At 46.0% G+C, this 21946-nt stretch overlaps 1 protein-coding gene across 1 annotated transcript; it reads left to right on the forward strand.

Annotated features, from left to right (window-relative positions):
* Window positions 1–60: 60 nt before the first annotated feature.
* LOC145423833 (stonustoxin subunit alpha-like) lies at window positions 61–21894 on the forward strand. Its single transcript, XM_080296749.1, has 3 exons — window positions 61–423; window positions 18322–18368; window positions 18517–21894. The coding sequence occupies exons 1-3, from the start codon at window positions 368–370 to the stop codon at window positions 19050–19052; spliced, it is 639 nt and encodes a 212-aa protein (XP_080152875.1). The 5' UTR covers window positions 61–367; the 3' UTR covers window positions 19053–21894.
* The last annotated feature ends 52 nt before the right edge of the window (window positions 21895–21946 follow it).

The following is a 21946-nucleotide window of genomic DNA, read 5'->3' on the forward strand; positions in this document are numbered from 1 at the left end:
CAAAGGGAGCTCTTCTTCCCACCATCACCAAGTGCTGCTCACAGTGGATTGTCTGATGTTTGGGGCTTTCTCTCTAATATTGGAGGCTGTTACCTTACACTGTTAAACAGCTTCAGATGACTGTTGTTGTCTGTTGGGAATTGTCACTTATAAATAAAGTTACATTGAATGGATGTAAATGGATAGATGTTATTGTGACAAAGAGAAAACGATTGTTGACAGATAGATTGTTGTTTTGTGTGTCTGCAGTCTGTCAGGCTGTCTGATCACAGAGGAAGGCTGTACTTCTCTGGCCTCAGCTCTGCGCTCCAACCCCTCCCATCTGAGAGAGCTGGACCTGAGTTACAATCATCCAGGTGACTCAGGAATGAAGCTGCTGTCGGCTGGACTGAAGGATCCAGGCTGGAGACTGGACACTCTCAGGTATGGAGAATGTCTGATAGAGGAGGAAGAGCTGGAAACATTTCCTGTGTCCTTCACTCACTTCCTGTTTGTTTCCTGCAGATGAGACATGAACAATCACACATGCAGGAATATTTTCAGGGACAGACACACTAGCCTAGCTGGATAGTACATGGATATTCATGTAGGGGGTCTCCAAGGAGTCTGTTTGCAGGAACATCTAGGTCACAGGTGTACCTGAGATAGATGCCAGTGTACCTAATAAAGTGTCAGCCATGTGTATGTTTCCCATGCTGTATGTCCACAGTGATAGTGACAGAAGGATGAAACAAGGCTGTGAATCATTTCAGTCTGTGTGTGTGACAAAGAGGCAGACAGGAGCAGCTAACATTTGGAAATGGAAGCTTACTGTAAATAATGACAAAGCTTCCACAGATTCAATAACATTAGCAAGTGGTGGAAGCCAGCAGGTGGATGAAGGCAAAGGGAGGCAAGAGGAGAGACCCGAAGCGGCCGCTGGTCCGAGAGTGTCAGGTGAACTGAACTTCAGGTAAGAAGTTATGACCTGCAGTCCATCTGGGTCAGATATAAACCAAGTTTAGCTGGAGTTTATTTTCCTTGTGCTGACTTTTTCGTACTGCGTGCTAGCTAGCATGACGGAGTTTCTATACAGCTGGGTGGTGCTATGATGTTACTGATGTTGAACTTTATTTTGTTCATAAGGTTCGTTAGTAGAGTTGCCAACCGTCCCGTAAAAAACGGAATCGTCTTGTATTCAGAGAAAATATTACACGTTTCATTTTGAGGTGAAAAGGAACAGTTTGTCCCGGACTTCAGCTACAATGAAAAAGACACAAAGCTGGAGTTATTCTGTGTTTACGCTGCACAGCTGCCTCTTCTCCTCTCATTCTCTCTCCCTCTCTCTCCTGTTTCTACTTCAATCATGAAACTGATCAGTGATCAGCTGATCATCTCTCTTGTTTGTTTATCTCCCGCTTTGCGCCAGAAAGAGGAAACCAGCGGATGTCGCGCTAAACAACAGCAGCATGTTTAAGCTTGATCAGCTGTTGTTAGAATGTATTTAAAATTAATTTCTAGTATCAGCTGATGTTTGCTGGAGCCACAGCTGTAAAACTGCTGGTCATGATGTTGGTTTGGATATGTGGTGAGAGGGAAACATGAAGATGAAACCAGGAGATGTTCTTACTGAATCATCAGAGCTGAACAGGTGATGGAGAAACAGGTTTACCTTTTAGGTGACATGGATGATAGGTTTTGTATTGTTGATTGTCATTTATGCTTAGAAATATTTACTCATATATGCTTAGAAGTGTGTAATCATCTGTAGATTGAAAGAATGTTTCATCTTAAAGGAGGTCTGTATTAACTCTGTGTAGCATTCATTCCTCTAGAGTGTCCTTGGTATAAATCACATGCTCCCTAGGAGAGTTTATCTTTTCTTGTTGATTTATGGTATAGCAAGCACATGTATATCTGTATAAGTATAAGAGCCTTTTGTTAGATGGACTCAGACATCCTGGCACTAGCTTTAGGGAGTCTTCACAGGGTCACATCTTGACCTCACACACACACCACACACACACACACACACACACACACACACACACACACACACACACACACACACACACACACACACACACACAGTATTCTTTGTTCACATGTGTACCTATGTAAGATGTTATATGTCAATGAACCTATGCATATTCATGTAACCACAATAAAAGGAGTGCTATGGGGAGCCTGGCTGAGAGTCTCTGACGGAGGTCAAGTGGTGGGACGACACTTGGCTTCAGTCAGGCCTCCCTCATGCATGAGTAAATCAGAACCTTGTGTCTTGCTTTGCGGTGTAATTATATTTCCTTCAACGTTCCAGCGAATAGGTTTATGCTACAAACCTATCAATGGATGAGTTGAAGTTATGAACTGTTGCTGAGAGACAAATAACACCAGGATCCTTTTCTAAGTAGCTGACAGCTGGTAACTGTGCAGGGGCGGGTCTAGCAAAGTGTTGCCAGGGGGGCAGGTAGGGCATTAACAGGGAGAGGGGGCACAAGGAAACACTTTCTTATTCTCATTTAAAATGTCTCACTTTAAAAAAAAAATAATTATCTGAGTCTTACAACGAACAATTGATAGATTGATACATATATACCATCAGAACAGTGTACATCACTGTCACAACAGCGTTTATTTTCATTCAAAGGCTTTATGATTTTTCCTATAATGGTGGAAAATCATAAAATCATAGTCAAAATGCCCAGGAGGATTTTTTTTGTCCCAGTCCAGCCCTGTATGCAGCCCATCTGCAGTCTGGTGTTACCTACATCTTCCTATTCAGAAGGCAGAATTTCCGAGTTCTGAGTACAATCGAAAGCACCACGACTGCAGTTTTCGTGTTGGATGTAAAAAGCAGGCTAGGATAGAATCAGGCGTGGGATTTCTCTCGTGGAAATGTGCACATTATTTTTTTCCTTTCTATTGGTAGGTGGCACAGTGCACTTGTGGCAAGTAAGCAAGCTAGAAGACTGGCAATCTTGTTGGGTATCCAGTTACGGAAGCAACACATTAACAGGAGAATTCTGAGTAAAACCAAAGTTACTTTCCCTAGTAACTAGTTACTCTGAAAGTAACGAGTAACTTGAAGCAACTGAGTTACTTTTGATAGAAGTAACTAGCAATGTAACTAAGTTACTAATTTAAAGTAACTTACCCAACACTGGTAGTGCATAATGCTAATTCACGTCAACGTGGTATTAGTTAATAAGGGCAGCCTACTTAGCATTATCTGCTCACTAATATAATGCTAATTCACTTAAAATTAGCATTAGCTGCTCAAGCTGTTATAAGGAAAGAGAAAACTGTATTTTCATTAGCTGCTAATAATTATTCACCCCTAATTAGAGTTAGCCCCTAATGGCAACCTACTTAGCATTAACTCCTGACATTGTTATAATGCAGGGGAAAAGAGTTACCATTATCAGATAATGCTACTTCACATCAAATTAGCATTAGTTAATAACGGTAGACTTCGTATCATTAGCTGCTTTCATTCTTACAAAGCAAACATTGTTAGCATAAGCAGATAATGCTAATTCACCTCAAATTAACATTAGCTAATAACGCCACCTGCTTAGCATTAGCTGGTCACATTGTTATAAGGCAAGAAATTAAGGTATTAACATTAGCTGCCAATTTCTATTTACCTAAAATTAGCACTAGCGACTAATGGCAATGTACTGGAACTGTTTGTATGTTATTTCTCCAGGCCTATAGGGGGCGCAGGTTTGCACAGTTTGCTATGTTGAGCCAATTAGTCACTAAAAGAAGTGTGATAGGAAGTGTTTGCTCATGAGTGAAGCAAGACATGGTGTGTTTTCCTCCGATCCAAAGCATCCACTCCGTTAAATCCCTTTGAGTGGCAATATGAGTAAGTTTCTTAATTGTGTTTACCTTTAAGAGAGGGTATATGACATTATTGAAGTGATTTGGAAACTTTTGATGTGTTTTATATGTCCACTTAAGTTCAACCCAAGCTAATGTTTATGTGACATTTCTGTATTCTGTATCATTTCAGTTTCACACTTTTTTGCATTAAATCCTGTCCAAATACAACACGTGCCTGTTCCTTGGAGGAAGTGATGCAAGAGAGAGTTTAGCTGGCTGTGAATCTCAATATAGGACACTGGGTCACATTGGGTGCAACAGTACAGTGAAATCATAGCGCTCTGCGAGGGACGTCGAGTGACAGTTCTACTCTAACATGGAGAAATCAGAGGCTGAAGGTCAAAACGACGAGGAAGCAAGGTCCACTCGCTCAAGAAGGTCCTCAAAGTCTTCAGGAAAACTGACTGTTAGATCATCTGCAGCATGTTCAAGCAGGTCGTCAGCATCAACCCGAGCCAGTATGGCAGCAGCGCGGGCACAAGCAGAAGCTCAAGCAGCAAAAGCCAGATTAGCTTACGCTGAGAAGGAGATGAACATTAAAGTAGAAAAGGCCCGCCTAGAAGCAACTCTGGATGTAATCAACCTCCAAAAGGAAGCAGATGCAGCCTTGGCTAAAGCAGAGGTAATGGAGTCAGCAGCAGCTCAATTTGACAAAGCTGAATCAGGGGAAGAGTGGCCATTGTCACCCCTACAAGTAACCCCAGAGCAAAAAGTGAGTGAATACATAAATAAACACAGCCACACTGACCTGGTTCCAGACATTACATCTCACCATGATGACAGTAAATATCAGAATGAACAATCCAAACAACCAGTAATGTACACACCTCTTTGTCCCAAACAAGAGCCAGTGCAGTACTCATTCATGCCACAAGATGGGGCAGAGAGACGACTACAAAGAGATGTAAGTCCACAGACTCTCCACGATGCATTACAACTGCAGCACGGATTAAGCTCAAATGATAATGCAGACACCATAGCAAGCGACCTCGCCAGATTCTTAGCCAAGAGTCAGCTAATAACTGGAGGGCTGTCTAAATTTGACGACAAGCCAGAAAATTACCTTAGTTGGAAAGCCACATTCCAGAGCACTGTTAGGGACCTTGGTCTAACAGCCACTGAAGAAATCAACCTACTCATTAAGTGGTTAGGCCCAGAGTCTTCTGAACACGCCAAGAGATTAAAAGCAGTCAACATAAAGCATCCACCTGCCGGTCTGAACATGATATGGTTGAGACTAGAGGAATGTTACGGCTCACCAGAAGCAATAGAAAACTCCCTGTTTGCCCGAATACGAGACTTTCCAAAGCTCTCCAGTAAAGAACCACACAAGCTTCGCGACCTATCAGATCTGCTGTGTGAACTCCAAGCTGTAAAGCTAGATGGTTATTTGCCTGGTTTAAGTTACCTCGACACAGCTAGGGGAGTACATCCAATTGTGGAGAAGCTGCCCTTCCATCTTCAAGAGAAGTGGACAATGGTAGGGTCAAAGTTTAAAGAAGACCACAATGTTAGCTTCCCACCATTCTCATTCTTTGTCGAATTTGTGAAACGTCAAGCAAAAGCAAGGAATGATCCAAGCTTTACCACACCTTTCAACACGACTCTTTCCTATGCCAACCACATGTCCAGCTACAGAAAAGAAAAACCGTTAAGTAACCACAACCAAAGGTCATCGGTTACAGTGCACAAGATGGACATATCATCAGAGGGATCAAAGGTAAAAAAAGCAGACGAAGACATTGAAAGACAGTGCCCCATACATCACAAACCCCACCCACTCAAAAGATGCAGGGGCTTTAGAGCCATGCTGCTTGAGCAGAGGAAGAGGTTCCTCAGAGACAATAGCATTTGTTACCGCTGCCTTGCTTCCACCGGCCACCAAGCCAAAGACTGTACAGTCATGATTAAGTGTGAAGAGTGCAATAGTGAGAAACACCTGGCAGCTCTTCATCCTGCCCCAACACTGCAAATGCTCAGACCTCCTTCATCTCCTGAAGTGCACGGCGGGGAGCAAGCAAATCCACAAGACCCGGATGTTACTGCCACATGCACAGAGGTATGTGGAAATAAAATCACAGGGAGATCCTGTTCTAAGGTTTGCTTAGTGCAAGTCTATCCCAAGGGTCAGCGAGACAACGCCAGAAGGATGTATGCAATAATTGACGATCAAAGTAACCAGTCACTTGCAAAGACAGAGTTTTTTGACATATTTAACATACAAACCACACCTGAACCATACATGCTGAAAACTTGTAGTGGTGTAACACACACGACTGGTAGAAGAGCATGTGGCTACATGGTTGAGTCATTAGATGGAAAAATGAGTTTCCCTCTCCCCGCGCTCATTGAGTGCAATGCCATCCCCAACAACAGGGAAGAGGTGCCAACTGCAGAAGCTGCTTTACACCACCCGCACCTGAAAGCAATAGCTGCTCAAATACCACCTCTCGACCCAAGTGCAGACATTCTGTTGCTGATAGGACGCAACCTTCTGAGAGTTCACAAAGTGAGGGAGCAAATCAATGGCAGAGATAATGACCCATTTGCACAGAAGCTTGACCTGGGCTGGGTTATCATTGGCGATGTGTGTCTTGGTAATGCCCACAAGCCAAGTAAAGTGAATGTTCTGAAAACCTATGTATTGGACAATGGGCGCCCAAGCTATCTCACTCCCTGCGACAGTCACCTTAGTGTAAAGGAGGACTTCAGTCTGAGCCAAACCAAAGCCATCTCCAGTCAACCGCCATCTGCTCTCTCACACCAAAAGCCCACGGCTGAGAATTTGGGAGACTCTGTGTTTTGTCACACCAGCAACGACAACCACCTTGCTCATTCAGCTGAAGATGTAATCTTTTTGAAAAAGATGGCAGGCTTCTTCAAGGACAATACAAACAGCTGGGTTGCACCACTCCCGTTCCGAACCCCCAGACGCAAACTCCCGGATAACCGGTCCTACGCCTACCAACGGCTGATGTCGTTACGACGTACGCTCGACAAGAAACCAGAAATGAAAACACATTTTGTGGAATTCATGCAGAAAATGCTAGATAACCAACATGCAGAGCTCGCACCACCTCCCAATAGAGACAAAGAGAACTGGTATCTCCCCATTTTTGGTGTGTACCATCCCCAAAAGCCAGGGAAGATACGCGTTGTGTTTGATTCGAGTGCACAGTTTGATGGAGTGTGCCTCAATGAGGTGCTGCTTTCTGGCCCGGACCTGAACAACACACTTTTGGGTGTGCTGCTTCGCTTCAGGAAAGAACCAGTCGCAGTCACAGCTGACATTGAACAAATGTTCTACTGCTTTGTGGTCCAAGAAGACCACAGAGACTACCTTCGCTTTCTTTGGTACAAAGACAACGACCTTGGCAAAGACGTAGTAGACTACAGAATGAGGGTGCATGTCTTTGGCAACAGTCCTTCCCCTGCAGTGGCAATTTACGGGCTGAGACTGGCAGCAAGGGAAGCAGAAAGCGAGTATGGAACTGATGCCCGAGACTTCGTAGAGCACAACTTCTATGTCGATGACGCATTAAAGTCTTTCCCAACTGCAGCTGAGGCTGTTGATGTCCTACAGAGAACTCAGAAAATGCTTGCCCTCTCAAATCTACGTCTCCACAAGATTGCTTCCAATAAAGTGGAAGTGGTGAGTGCATTCCCCCCTGAGGATAGGGCCAAAGATATCAAAGATCTCGATTTAACAACAGATGAGCTTCCAGTCCAGCGCAGCTTGGGGGTAAGTTGGAACCCCACAACAGACACGTTCACATTCCACGTTCTACAAGAGCAAAAACCCTTCACTCGCCGGGGCGTACTCTCAACAGTGAACAGCTTGTTTGACCCTCTTGGTTTGCTTGCACCTGTAACCATCAAAGGCAGACTTCTTCTCAGAGAGCTCTCCAGCGGCAACCTTGAGTGGGACAGTTCCTTACCCCAAGACATGTACGACGGCTGGAGAAGGTGGCATGACTCGCTACGAAGTCTCACAAACCTGCACATTCCCCGCCCCTACGTCACGTTCTCCATCTCAAAAGCCACATTCATCGAACTTTGTGTTTTCTCAGACGCTTCAGTGAAAGCCATCGCTGCGGTAGCTTACCTGAAGGTCACACATGAAGATAGGCACAGTGAGGTCGGATTCGTTATGGGTAAGGCCAAACTAGCTCCTGTACCAGAACCGACCATTCCTCGATTAGAGCTGTGCGCTGCAGTGCTTGCTGTGGAGATGTCAGAGCTTCTCACAGTAGAACTAAACGTAAAGATTGACAAGACAACATTCTACACTGACAGTAAAGTGGTGTTAGGATACATTAACAATCAAAACAGAAGATTCCATGTATATGTGAACAATCGTGTACAGAGAATCAAGCAGTCTTCCCTACCAGATCAATGGAGATACGTCCCATCAGAGCACAATCCTGCCGATCATGGCTCTCGGTCTGTACCAGCAGACAAACTCTCTGGTACTTCATGGTTGTACGGCCCAGCATTTCTTCTCAACCACGAGACTCTCTCCCCGGAAAAGGGTCCATTTGAACTCGTCGATCCAGAGTCGGACATTGAAATTCGACGTAACGTCAATGTGCTTGTGACCACAACTGCTCCAGGTGCCTTGGGTTCATCACGCTTTGAAAGATTCTCAAAATGGACTTCCCTTGTCCAAGCGGTGGCCTACCTTCGCCACATCTCCCACAGTTTCAAGTCTAAAGATGGTGGTGCCTGTAGCGGCTGGCATCTTTGTAAGGCTAGTCTCACAGATGAAGCGTTATATGAAGCAGAACACACAATCATCAGGTGTGTCCAGCGTGAAGCCTATGCAGAAGAAATAAAATGCATCATGGCGAAACGAGACTTACCTCGCAACAGTGCTCTTCACAAACTTCATCCCATCGTCGATGGCAAAAACTTATTGCGAGTAGGAGGTCGACTTGCAGAGTCTGGCTTGCCGAGTCATCAGGCTAACCCTCTTCTGATACCAGGGAAGCATCACATTGCAACACTGCTCATTCGACATCACCATGAAGCCACCCAGCACCAAGGAAGACACTTCACTGAGGGGGCTGTGAGAGCAAGTGGCTTATGGGTAGTTGGTTCTAAGAGGTCTATCAGCAGTGTAATCCACAAATGTGTCACCTGCAGAAAGCTTCGAGGTAGAACAGAGCAGCAAATCATGTCTAACTTACCTGCCGAACGCCTTCAGACGGACCCCCCATTCTCTTATGTTGGCCTCGATGTATTTGGACCGTGGGAGGTTTCAACACGCTGCACCAAAGGTGGTCATGCAAACAGTAAGAGATGGGCAGTCTTGTTCACTTGCATGTCTACACGGGCTGTTCATATTGAAGTGATTGAAACTCTCAGCTCTTCCAGTTTCATCAATGCTCTTCGCAGGTTCTTTGCGATCAGAGGCCCTGCCAAACAGTTGAGGTCAGATTGCGGAACCAATTTCATTGGTGCCTCCAAGGACCTAAAGTTGCATTCCCCAAAACCTGGTGATACAAGTGTGGATGACTACCTACGCAAGCAGAGGTGTTCCTGGGTGTTTAATGCTCCTCACTCATCTCACATGGGTGGTGCCTGGGAGCGTATGATAGGCATCTCACGACGCATCCTGGACTCAATGCTCCTACAAACAGGAAACCCTACTCTAACTCACGAGGTCCTGACAACGTTAATGGCGGAAGTCACGGCTATTATCAACGCAAGGCCACTTGTACCCGTTTCCTCGGATCCAGACGCTCCCTTAATCCTGACCCCCTCAGCTCTGCTCACCCAGAAGTTCGATCCGATTCCAACTCCACCTGGGGAATTCACCAAGGCCGACATATATACACGGCAGTGGAAGAGAGTTCAAGCCCTTGCCGACACATTCTGGGCCAGGTGGCAGAGGGAGTACCTCCACATGCTCCAAGGTCGTCAGAAATGGCAGCGCAGCAAACCAAACTTGAAGGAAGGAGACGTTGTTCTTCTGAAGGACAAGCTACTAAAAAGAAATGAGTGGCCTATGGGTGTCATCGTGAAGACACTTCCAAGCAGAGATGGAGTTGTCAGAAAGATGGAAGTGAAGGTGACACGCGACAAGATTGCAAAGACATTCTGTAGACCCATTTCGGACTGTATCCTTCTTCTGAGAGATTGGTCTCATGTGTAAATAGGGTCTAGTGGCAATCTTAAAATAATGCCAGGCGGGGAGTGTACTGGAACTGTTTGTATGTTATTTCTCCAGGCCTATAGGGGGCGCAGGTTTGCACAGTTTGCTATGTTGAGCCAATTAGTCACTAAAAGAAGTGTGATAGGAAGTGTTTGCTCATGAGTGAAGCAAGACATGGTGTGTTTTCCTCCGATCCAAAGCCATCCACTCCGTTAAATCCCTTTGAGTGGCAATATGAGTAAGTTTCTTAATTGTGTTTACCTTTAAGAGAGGGTATATGACATTATTGAAGTGATTTGGAAACTTTTGATGTGTTTTATATGTCCACTTAAGTTCAACCCAAGCTAATGTTTATGTGACATTTCTGCATTCTGTATCATTTCAGTTTCACACTTTTTTGCATTAAATCCTGTCCAAATACAACACGTGCCTGTTCCTTGGAGGAAGTGATGCAAGAGAGAGTTTAGCTGGCTGTGAATCTCAATATAGGACACTGGGTCACATTGGGTGCAACAGTACAGGCAATCTACTTAATATTATCTCCTCACTAATACAATGCTAATTCACATCAAATTAGCATTAGCTGCTAACATCAGCCTACTTAGCACTAGCTGCTCACATTACTAAAAGGGAAGGGAAAAGTGTTAGCATTATTTGATAATGCTAATTCACATCAAATTAGCAATAGTTATTAATGGTAACACATATCACATTGTTAAAATGTAAGAAAAAACATTGTTTGCATTAGCGGATAAATTAGCATTAGCTAATAACGGCATCCTACTTAGCATTAGTTACTCACATTGTTAGAAATCAAGAGAATATGGTATTAGCATTAGTACCTAATGCTTATTCGCCTAAAATTAGCATTACCTGCTAATGGCAGTCTACTTAGCATTAACTCCTCACTAATGTAATGCTAATTCACATCAAATTAGCTTTAGCTTTAGCATTAGCTGCTAGCATCAGCCTACCTAGCACTAGCTGCTCACATTGTTAAAAGGGAAGAGAAAAGGATATTAGCATTAGCTGGTAATAATTATTCACCCCTAATTGGAATTAGCCGCTAATGGAAGCATACTTGGCATTAACTCCTCACATCGTTATAACTCAAATGATGCTAACTCGCATTTAATTAGACTGTTGTTATTAGCTAATAATATTTAGCAGTAGCTGCTCACATTGTTATAAAGCAAAGGAAAAAGATATGAGCATTAGGTTCTAATGCGTATTTTGCCTTAAATTAGACGTAGGTGCTAATGGCGGCCTACTTAGCATTAGCAGCTCAGATTGTTGTAATGCTAGGGAAAAGAGTGTTAGCATTAGCCGTTCACATTGTTATAAAGTTAAGGGAAATAGTGTTAGCATTAGCTACTCACATTATTAAAAAGTAAGTGTTAGCATTTTGCATAATGCTAATTCACATCAAATGAGCATTAGTTAATAACGGCAGCCTATTTAGCATTAGCAGATAATGTTGACCTTGGCCCACTGGAAAAGTTAAGAATTAAAGATTTAGGAGTGTTTCTCGATAGCTCTTTCTCATTTGAGAAACAAATAAATTCTGTTATTAAAACCAGCTGTAAGGTTTATATTGTTGATTGTCATTTATGCTTAGAAATATTTACTCATATATGCTTAGAGTTGTATAATCGATTGCATGATGATAGAGGTTTGATCCTTAGTAGTCTGTAAAGACTCTGCGTGCCTTCCAGAGTGCTCTGGCATACACACACCACTTGGGGCCATGAGAGAGGTCGTACCCTCTCTTACTGATTTATGGTATAGGACAGGGGTCTCAAACTCAATTTAGCTGGGGGCCGCTGCAGGCAGAGTCTGGGTGAGGCTGGGCCGCATTAGGTTTTCCACAAGAAAGGCATGGTTAAAAAATTCCAATCTTCTCAAATCTCTTTATTTTTATTTTTTAACACAAAATATGAAAAATAAATGAACAAATTAAGAATTAATAAGAAAATAAATCAATCTGTAATACATAAATAAAACAATAATAAGATATTTTTAGTCAGTGAACTTGTGTGTTTTTCTCAGTCTTCTATATCTGCTGTATTTAGATTGAAATGTCTGTATTAACAGTTCTATAACCTTCTTCTGAACATGAATGGAACACTGTAGAAAATGAACTGTTCTTCTGAACATGGCTTCTCTTGCCTACTCCTTGCTGCTCGAGACCTGGCAGCGTTTCCTCTCGCATAGCCGAGCCAGATTTGGCCTGAGGGAGGAAGCAGTTGCGACCCTCAGTATGTCTTGAAGATGATCATCCGTAAGTCTGGACCTGTACTTGGACTTATTGAAGTTCAAAGTGGAGAAGAGCTTTTGGCACAAGTATGTGCTACCAAAAAGGCACATGGTCCGCTTGAACATTCGGGAAAGCCAAGGGAAACTAGGGCTCAATCCTCTCAAAAATTGTCCAAGCTTGTCTGCTTTTCCACTCACCTCCCTGAACTTTGCTTTGAGTTCAGAGTTGCACTGCAGCTCAATGAGCTCCATTTGAAGCACAGAAGGGGCACCTTGCACATCAAAGGAGAAGGGGTCCGCAAAAATGTGAAAGGTGGCTCTGTGTGTCTTGAAGTCAGCAAAGCTGTGATCAAATTCCTCCTGTAGCCCCAAAATGACATCAACATACTTGTCAGCACTGAATGGTGTGCCTGCATCCACGAGTGCCTTGCATGCTGGGAAATGGCAAAGGTTTGTCTGAGAGAGCTGAGCTTTCCAGAGGGCAAGTTTTGTGGAGAATGGTCTCACGTTGTCATAGGCAGCACTGACAAGTTGCCCCTGGCCTTGTAACGTCTTGTTCAGTACATTAAGCTCATGTGTCATATCAACAAGAAAAGCTAAGTCCATGAGCCATTCGGGATCAGTTAGCACAGGAACACTAACTCCATCCTTCTCCATGAAGGCTTCACTTCTGCTCTCAACTCAAAAAGTCTCTTTAATACATTTCCCCTGCTGAGCCAACGTACCTCAGTGAAGTCGAGCACATCCCCATATTCTGACTCCATTTCCTCTAAAAAAGCACAGAACCTTCGGTGCTTTAAGCCCCTGGATCAGATTTGGTTGATGCATTTCACAACAATAGACATCACATTGTCAAACTTCAGGCATTTGCTGCAAAGGACCTGCTGATGAATGATGCAGTGCAGAGCAATGGCCTCCTCCACGCCTTCCTATTCTTTCTCTTCACCGCAGGCTTTGAAAAAGACATGTTTGGGCCTATGTAACATTTATAATTCTACTTGGTGTCACTGTCACACTGAAGTTTCAATCAAGCGTTTAGCCAACGGACGGGGAACGTCTCAACGCGTAGAGAACGTCATTTTTGCTTCTTTTTCTTGCAACCGTAGCACGGCGATCGGCAGATAAAAAGCCGGTAGCAGTCTCCTTTGTTTTTACGCTTGATGTTCATGTCTTTCATGATGACACGAACACCGTGGCGTTTGCAGATGGTAGAAAGTGCAGGGATGCTCTGTTGGCTCTCAGGTGACTGTTTCCTCGTGGCTGCGTGCAGCGGGGCTAGGGAAGGGTCTGTGCTGACGGACGTGGGTTACTGACCTGGTAGCCTGGCTGCCCCTGGGTGGGTCCGGGATGGGCGTGAGGTTCTGGGGGCGCTCCTTCTCTGGGCTGGGGCCCTGGCCGGGCCTCGGGGGCTTGGGTCCTGGTTGGTGTGTTGCCGAGGTTGTGGGCGGGCGGGTGCATGGGGGCCCAGCCCTGGCGCAGGGTGCCGCCGGTGCATCGAGCCACCTGGGGGGCTCTTCAACTGGTGGGGGAGATTGACACATCATGCAGGAGCTTTCCTCTCTTCAGGAACTCTCTCTGCAGGAAGGGGAGATATAGGAGAGGTGGAGGAAGATCTCAGCCTGGGTGTTTATTGTCTTATGTAGTCTGGAAGATGAGTGGATGGTGGGGTGGGTGCAGTTTTCTCTGTGGTGGGGTTGGGTGGACTGTCCCGGGCTCTGTGGGGCCGGGAGGTGCTGCTGCACTGGGCCCCGGTCTTGATGGGCCTGGGCCCCCTTTCCCTGGCGGGTCGCGGAGTATGGGGGTGCCAGCTGCCCCGCATTAGTGCGGGGGAGCTGGCCCCAGGGAGGGGTCACTTGCCCCTCCCTTCCTTCCCTCCCCATCTCCAGGTGCCTCCCTCTTCCCTCTCCACCACAACCACCCACACATGCAGGGCCTTGGAGTAGGGGTATGCCACCAGGGTGCAGAGGAGGCTGCCCCCCCCCCCCCCCCCCGTCCCCCCGTCCCCCGTCCCCTTCTGGCTGCCTCTGCCTCAATTTTATCCCACAACTTAGACATTCACATTACTCACACTGTCATTACACATACATATAGGAACTTGGGGGTGGGCACGATACATGGAATCCAAGTTACCATCAGGGTGTACACCTCACCCCTGGCGTCGTTGCCCACCTCTCAATTTTAAATACACGTAGACATTGAGGGCTAGCAGGAGGGACTATGCGCTTACCTGCTGCTCTCTGGCAGGTAGCTCCATGCCCTCCTGGGTTTTAAATGCACCTTAGAACACACATGCATCACCACTACAATGAGCGGGTGGAGGGAGGTTTGGAGTCTTCTCTCACCCCCATTCTCTGCGGCCTGCTGGAGCGGGGGGGCTAGGAGGAGGAGTTGGCCGTCCGACTGCGGTCTGGAGTGTGGGGCCTCCCTGCTGCTGCAGAGTCGGGGCGGTCTGCCTCTCCCCACCGCAGGGAAAAGGGTAACACCACCTGGGTCTGGGTGCGGTTCCCCCCTCCAGGGGCAAGGGTACCTAGACCCAGTTCGTAGAGTACGCTTTGGGAGTGTGATCGTGTGTACAGCGGCTCTTTATGTCTGTCTCCACGTTGGTTGAGTGTGGAGTAAATGCATATGAGAGCATGAGGGTGGGAATGTATGTTTGTATCTGTGTGTGCCTGTATGTCTGTGTCTATATGTCAGGTTGGGTGTCAGACGCCACCTCTCTGGGGACAACCTCAAACACGCAGCGCCAAACTTTTATCAACACATCACCTGCCCCACCAGAGGTGAAAGGACACTGGACCACTGCTACACTACGGTCAAGGACGGCTACAAGGCACAATCCCGCCCTCCGTTTGGCAAATCTGATCACGCCGCCATCTTCCTCATGCCAAAATACAAACAAAGGCTGAAACAGGAAGTTCCGGTTCAGAGGAAGGTCGCGTGCTGGACGGATCAATCAGTGGCCGCGTTACAGGACGCACTCGATGACGCAGACTGGGGCATGTTCAGAAACAGCTCCGATGATGATGTCAACGTGTTTACGGAAGCGGTTGTGGGATTCATCGGGAAACTAGCGGATGATACCGTGGAGACAAAGACTATCACAACGTTTCCCAACCAGAAGCCATGGCTGGATAAAACCATCCGCGACGCTCTGAGATCCCGCACCGCTGCCTACAACACGGGACTCACGACGGTGGACATGGACCCGTACAAAGCCGCGTCATATAACGTGCGGAGGGCGGTGAAAGAGGCGAAGCAGCGCTACGGGAGGAAACTAGAGTCACAACTCCAACAGAGTGACTCTAGGAGCCTGTGGCGGGGACTAAGGACAATAACGGACTATAAAGCACCAACAACCGGTATGACGAACGCGGCCGTGACTCTGGCAGACGAGCTGAACACTTTCTATGCTCGCTTCGAGGCTGCAGCTAAGGACTCCAACGATGCTAGTGCTAGCGGCGCTAACGGCTGCAGACAGGAAGATACTGCCAGCACCGGAAACGTGCTCGTCATCTCCGAACATGAAGTAAGGAGAGCCTTCAAGAGAGTGAACACCAGGAAAGCAGCAGGACCAAATGGCATCCCAGGTCGTATCCTAAGAGACTGCGCATACCAGCTAGCTCCTGTGTTCACTGAGATATTCAACATCTCTTTATCTCAGTCAGTGATCCCCACATGCTTCAAAGAGTCCATCATTGTTCCTGTCCCGAAGAAACCCCACCCTGCTTCTCTCAATGACTATCGCCCTGTAGCCCTCACCTCAGTAGTGATGAAGTGTTTTGAACGCCTGGTCAGAGACTTCATCATTTCCTCACTACCAGACACACTGGACCCACTACAGTTCGCTTACCGTCCAAATCGTTCCACAGACGATGCCATCTCTCAACTCCTCCACACATCACTCACTCACTTGGACATTAGAAGGGGGAATTATGTTAAAATGCTCTTCATAGACTACAGCTCTGCATTTAACACCATAATTCCCTCCACACTCACCACCAAGCTGGAGCATCTGGGACTCAGCTCATCTATGTGTCAGTGGATCTCCAACTTCCTAACTGGCAGACCACAGGCAGTAAGGATGGGCGGACATGTCTCAGCCTCCACCACTCTCAGCACTGGAGCCCCCCAGGGGTGTGTTCTGAGCCCCCTGCTGTACTCTCTGTACACATATGACTGTGTGGCCACTACCAGCTCCACCACCATCATCAAGTTTTCTGACGACACCGTCGTGGTGGGCCTGATCTCTGATAACAATGAGACGGCCTACCTGAAGGAGATTAGGAATCTGGAGAACTGGTGCCAGAGGAACAACCTCCTTCTAAACGTCAGTAAGACAAAGGAGCTGATAGTGGACTTCAGCACTAAGCAGGAGAGGAACTACCAGACCCCCGTCATCAACGAGTGCCCAGTGGAGAGAGTGAACAGCTTCAAATACCTCGGAGTTCACATCACGCAGGGCCTGTCATGGTCCTGTCACATCAACTCCGTGGTGAAAAGGCCCGTCAGCGTCTCTACCACCTCAGACGCTTGAGAGACTTCCAACTGCCCTCCAAGGTGCTCAGGAACTTTTACTCATGCACCATAGAGAGCATCCTGACGGGAAACATCTTAACCTGGTTCGGGAACAGCACCATGCAGGACAGACGAGCTCTACAGAGGGTTGTGCGATCAGCTGAGCTCACCATCCGCTCCGAGCTCCCTGACCTGCACTCAATCTACAGCAGGCGGTGCTGGACCAAGGCCAGGAAGATCGTGAAGGACCTCAGCCATCCCAACAACAGACTGTTCTCTCTGCTGAGGTCAGGAAAGCAATTCCGCTCCCTGAAGACCAACACAGAGAGACTGAGGAGGAGCTTCTTCCCGCAGGCGATACGGTCTCTCAATCACAAGCACACCACCACACAGTACTGACCCACACATATAGTTCTTACACACACACTGGACATTCTGAACATTGTTTTCACTTCATCACTTAAATCACTGCTGCTGTTATTGTGTATATATTTATTTATACTCTTGTGTATTTTGTTCATACATTCTTATATAGTTCTATATTGTGTATTTGTTGTACAGTTATTTTATTTTTAATTTAATTTATATATTTTATCTTATTCTTTCCCAGTGTGTTGTACAGTTATTTCATTTTTAACCTTAATTTATATTTTATTCCTTCCTAGTTAAATTTACCCTATTTAATTTTTCATATTTATTTCCTGTCTTATTCATAGCCTTTTCCTTTTTTGTTTTCTTTAGGTCACGAGCAGTTGTCCAAGCATTTCACTACATATCGTACTGTGTATGACTGTGTACGTGACAAATAAAATTTGAATTGAATTTGATTTGACATCTCAGGCCCTCCAAGGTTTGGAGGCCTATCTCCCCCCACCACCACTTCCCCTGCCAGTGGCGGACTCCCTCAGACATCGGTGCGTTGGTGGTTCTTTGTGTCTGGGGATGGGCGTCCAGGTACACGCCGGCTCACTCTTTGGCGGCCGCTTATCGGAGCCTCTCGGCCTGGGGCTCGGTCACTCAGGCACAGCTGGCTGCCGGCGGAGCTCACGGGAGCGTCACTGCAACCCCCCTGGCTTCTGCTCCGCAGCTGCTGAATGAGCCCTCATCTGGGCGCGGCTGCCCCTCTGTGGGTCTTCCTTGGTCTCTTGTGTTCTGGGGGCCTCTGGATGTCTGGAGTTTTGATCTCCTCCATACCTGCTTCATGCCCTGGAGGACGGGGCTGTGGCCCCCCCACACCCTCTAGCAGATCATTACATGAAGGAACCTTTTAAAAAAACAAGCGCGTCCATGCTCACAGGTGTACACACGGGTGATCACACCCAAAAACTACACCCTTTTTGGCTCCTACTTCAAAGCACACTGTGTTCTGTTGATCTTACGTGCTGCACAATAATGTTTAATATTTAGTATTTACTGTCATATTTAAACTTTGAGCTCAGTGTGTAACAGTGTGTGTGTGAGAGCCATGTAATGTCCATGTGTGCATGCTGACTGTGCTGCTCTGACCCCCCTCCTCCTTTCAGGGTGGAGCCTGCTGGAGTCCGATGGTTGAGACCAGGTCTGAGGAAGTGTAAGTGTGTTTTTAATGGGATTCATGAAAACAAAGCAGCACACATTCAACCATCTTCATCATGTCAGGAGTCATCATCAAAGTGTCAATCAATGAACAGATGATGGATCAATAACTGCAGCTGGATTGTGTTTGTTCTCTCCATCAGATTCCTGTCAACTCACAATTGACACAAACACAGTGAACACAAAGCTCCAACTGTCTGACAACAACAGGAAGGTGACACGTGTGGAGGAGGTTCAGTCATATCCTGATCATCCAGACAGATTTGATGTTCATCAGCTGCTGTGTAGAAATGGTCTGACTGGTCGCTGTTACTGGGAGGTCGAGTGGAGAGGAGACGTTTATATATCAGTGAGTTACAGAAGCATCAGAAGGAAAAGAGGCAGAGACTGTTTGTTTGGATACAATGATCAGTCCTGGAGTCTGATCTGCTCTGATGATGGTCCTCGTTATGTCAGGCACAATAACAGATCAACATCCATCTCCTCCTCCTCCTCCTCCTCCTCCTCTGTCTCTGACAGAGCAGCAGTGTATGTGGACTGTCCTGCTGGCACTCTGTCCTTCTACAGAGTCTCCTCTGACACTCTGATCCACCTCCACACCTTCAACACCACATTCACTCAAACTCTTTATCCTGGGTTTAGAGTCTGGTCTCGTGGTGCCTCAGTGTCCCTGTGCTGAGTGGAGTGTAAAGAGTGTCTCCTGTTACAGAAACACTGACTGTTGAACAGATAGTTCAGTCTGTACATGTCTGTCTCTTTCACTCACAAACACGTTTTCAGATTCATGGATTCAATCAGTTGATGTTTGAAACTCTTCTAAATGATTCCTTGTAAACTTCTTCCTCTTCAGTCAAACAAACAGGAAGTGATGTCACATGTGTTCCTGTCCACACAGCAGAATGAGTCTATTGCTGACAGTGATGTACTAACAGAGTGAGCATTTCTGAGGCCCAAAATAAACTGAGTAGTTCACTGAATGAACAATGGACTGTGAGCTCAGTTCCTTCATCATTAGTATGGATTATATATGTATATGTATTATATTAGTATCATATATATCAGGTGCTGCTGCTTTCAGTCATTGTGCAAATGTGCTGTTTGTAAGCTTGTAAAGCTGCAGTCAGCTGAGACTGAAGAAGTCACCTGATCAGTGAGCAAACGTTTCTGAAAACGTCCAGATGAACAGAATCAACCTTTTGGGATCAGCCAGCAATGCAGCATCATTGTTGTTCAGCTTCAGAGGTTTGCAGGAATGAACTGATGACCAGAAACAGCTGCAAAGTCCAAGAAAATACCAGCTGGAGTTCAGCTGCATTTGAAGAAGTCAAAGAAAAGTAAGGATGGCAAAGGGCGACGTTTTCTTCCAAAGAGCTGCAAACATGGTCGACGCCTCATTAGAAGAATCATCTGGACATTTGTGAGGAACTCTAACCAAGAAAGCAACGTCACACAGATCCAACAGACAGTTTCCATGACTGCAAGTGTTGAGTGGAAAAATGCTACATTGCATTATTGCATCCTCTCACCACAGGAGGCGCTGTTGGCACCACTGATTGCTGATCAGCTGTTCTCTGATGATCTGATTGATACTGTGAATAACGGGACTCACTGAACTCTGTGACACAGTGAAGATTACAGAGTTGAACTTCAACATCTGACTGACGTCACACAGACAGAAGGATGAACCAGTGAGGCACAGAACACAGTTACTGGAGATACTGGATCAGCTCCATGTGAACCTCTGATGGAGAAGCTGCTGAGCCAGAGAAACATCAGGACATGACAGCAGCTGCACTTATCTAACAACATGTAGCAGAGCTGATCTATGTTAGAGGATCTATCACAGCAGCTGAAGCCAAAGTCCAACACTGGATACCAGCTGAGCCTGTGCTGAGTGTAGTGTTACAGGAAAAGGGCAGAAACACTGGTAGCTCCCAGTGATGCTGACTGGGGCACAGAGCTGAATGATGCAGCATCAGGACACTGTTTCAGTCTGACTGACAGAGAAACCTGTAGCTGTATCTACATGTGAGGCAGAGGCCACACAAGCAGCTTTCTATGTTTCACAGTGACTGAGATCTTCAGTGGGGGTGGACATGCTCCTGTACAGACCTCTGAGGAGAACCAAGGTGCAGTCAAAGAGTCCAGTCTGTCCTCACAGATGTGAACATGTGCTTTCATCAGGTCTGCTGTCAGCTAGCAGGCTCACATCAGAATCACTGTTCCTGAAAAACACAGTCTGTGTGACATCATCAGTCAGCTGATGGTCCCAGATCTGAATGGTTTCTGTCTCTACTGAGGAAGTCAGAGAATATCACTGAGGTGTGGATCAGGTCTGAGTGAGCTGTGGAGGGACAGCTTTAAACAGTCCACAGGTCTCACGTCCTGCTCAGTCTGGTAGCAGATACCTCGTATTGTTCCAGATGTGCTGACATCAGCAGCAGCACAGCTGTGTGATACCATGGATCTCAGTTATTGATCCAACACACAGTAAATACAAAGATCAGGATTTCTGAGAGTAATCATTATGAGTCTGAACACATGATCACTGAATGTTAGTCTCCACAATAATAAGCTAACACAAGCAAACACAGCTTTCAGCTCTTATTTTGAAACTGGCTTATTTAGAGAGCTGTGATGTGAGCGTGCCTGGCTCTGAGGCACTTGGGTCAGCCTCTGTTGTTTAGAAGTGTTACAGACTGTGAATGACACAGACCTGTCAGTTTCCATGTTTGTCTGTAACACAGCTCAGGGGCTCCATGCTGAACGCATCCATCCAGTGTTATTGATCCAGGACTGATACCAGCATTGGGATCAATACTACAACACACAATCACATGTGTCCACGTGATGTGTTTGACCAGCTTTATTCATTAATGATCAATCAGCTTATTTACTGCATCTGAGTCCAGCTTCATTTAAATGATCCAACCATGAAAATGACATCAGTCCTACAGAAGCACTTCATGCTAACAGGAAGTCATTGATTAAGGTGGAATAACACAGAGACACAACCACTCACAGCTAACCTGACCCCACTAACTGCATGTGTTTGGACTGTGGGAGGAAGCCGGAGTACCGGAGAGGACGCACACAAACATGGGAGAACATGAAGCTCTGAAACAAAGATGGTGGATTTGACCTCAGGACCAGGCAGGGTTATGGGGGTCATGACCCCCCAATAATAGATCCAGCTACACTGAAACTGTCAATTTCATTTACTTTTACTGTTTTAAAGCTATCAGGCTGCTTTGTGGCTCACTCAATACTAAACTAAGATACTTTCAGTGTGAATCATTTGCAGGAACACAGGCAGGATTTAAAGTGCAGAACTTTACAGTCTCTGTCTCAAAGTTGGTCTGAACATGCTAACAGCTCTTTGTTTTTTTCAGTTTTCACTGGTTTGATGTAATGAAAGAAATTTTAAAGAAGCAGACGATTGTTGTTATTTTAGTTCTATAGTTTCATAAATCGTGGTGTGGATCTAAGTCAACATTCAGAATAAATAAGATAATACAGCACTTTGATGGTTGCCTTTGTATTTTCCCAGCGGTGCTCAGGTTGGTTCTCGGC

The sequence above is a fragment of the Astatotilapia calliptera genome, chromosome 3 (genome assembly GCF_964374335.1).
Source record: "Astatotilapia calliptera chromosome 3, fAstCal68.1, whole genome shotgun sequence".
Classification (NCBI taxonomy): domain Eukaryota; kingdom Metazoa; phylum Chordata; class Actinopteri; order Cichliformes; family Cichlidae; genus Astatotilapia; species Astatotilapia calliptera.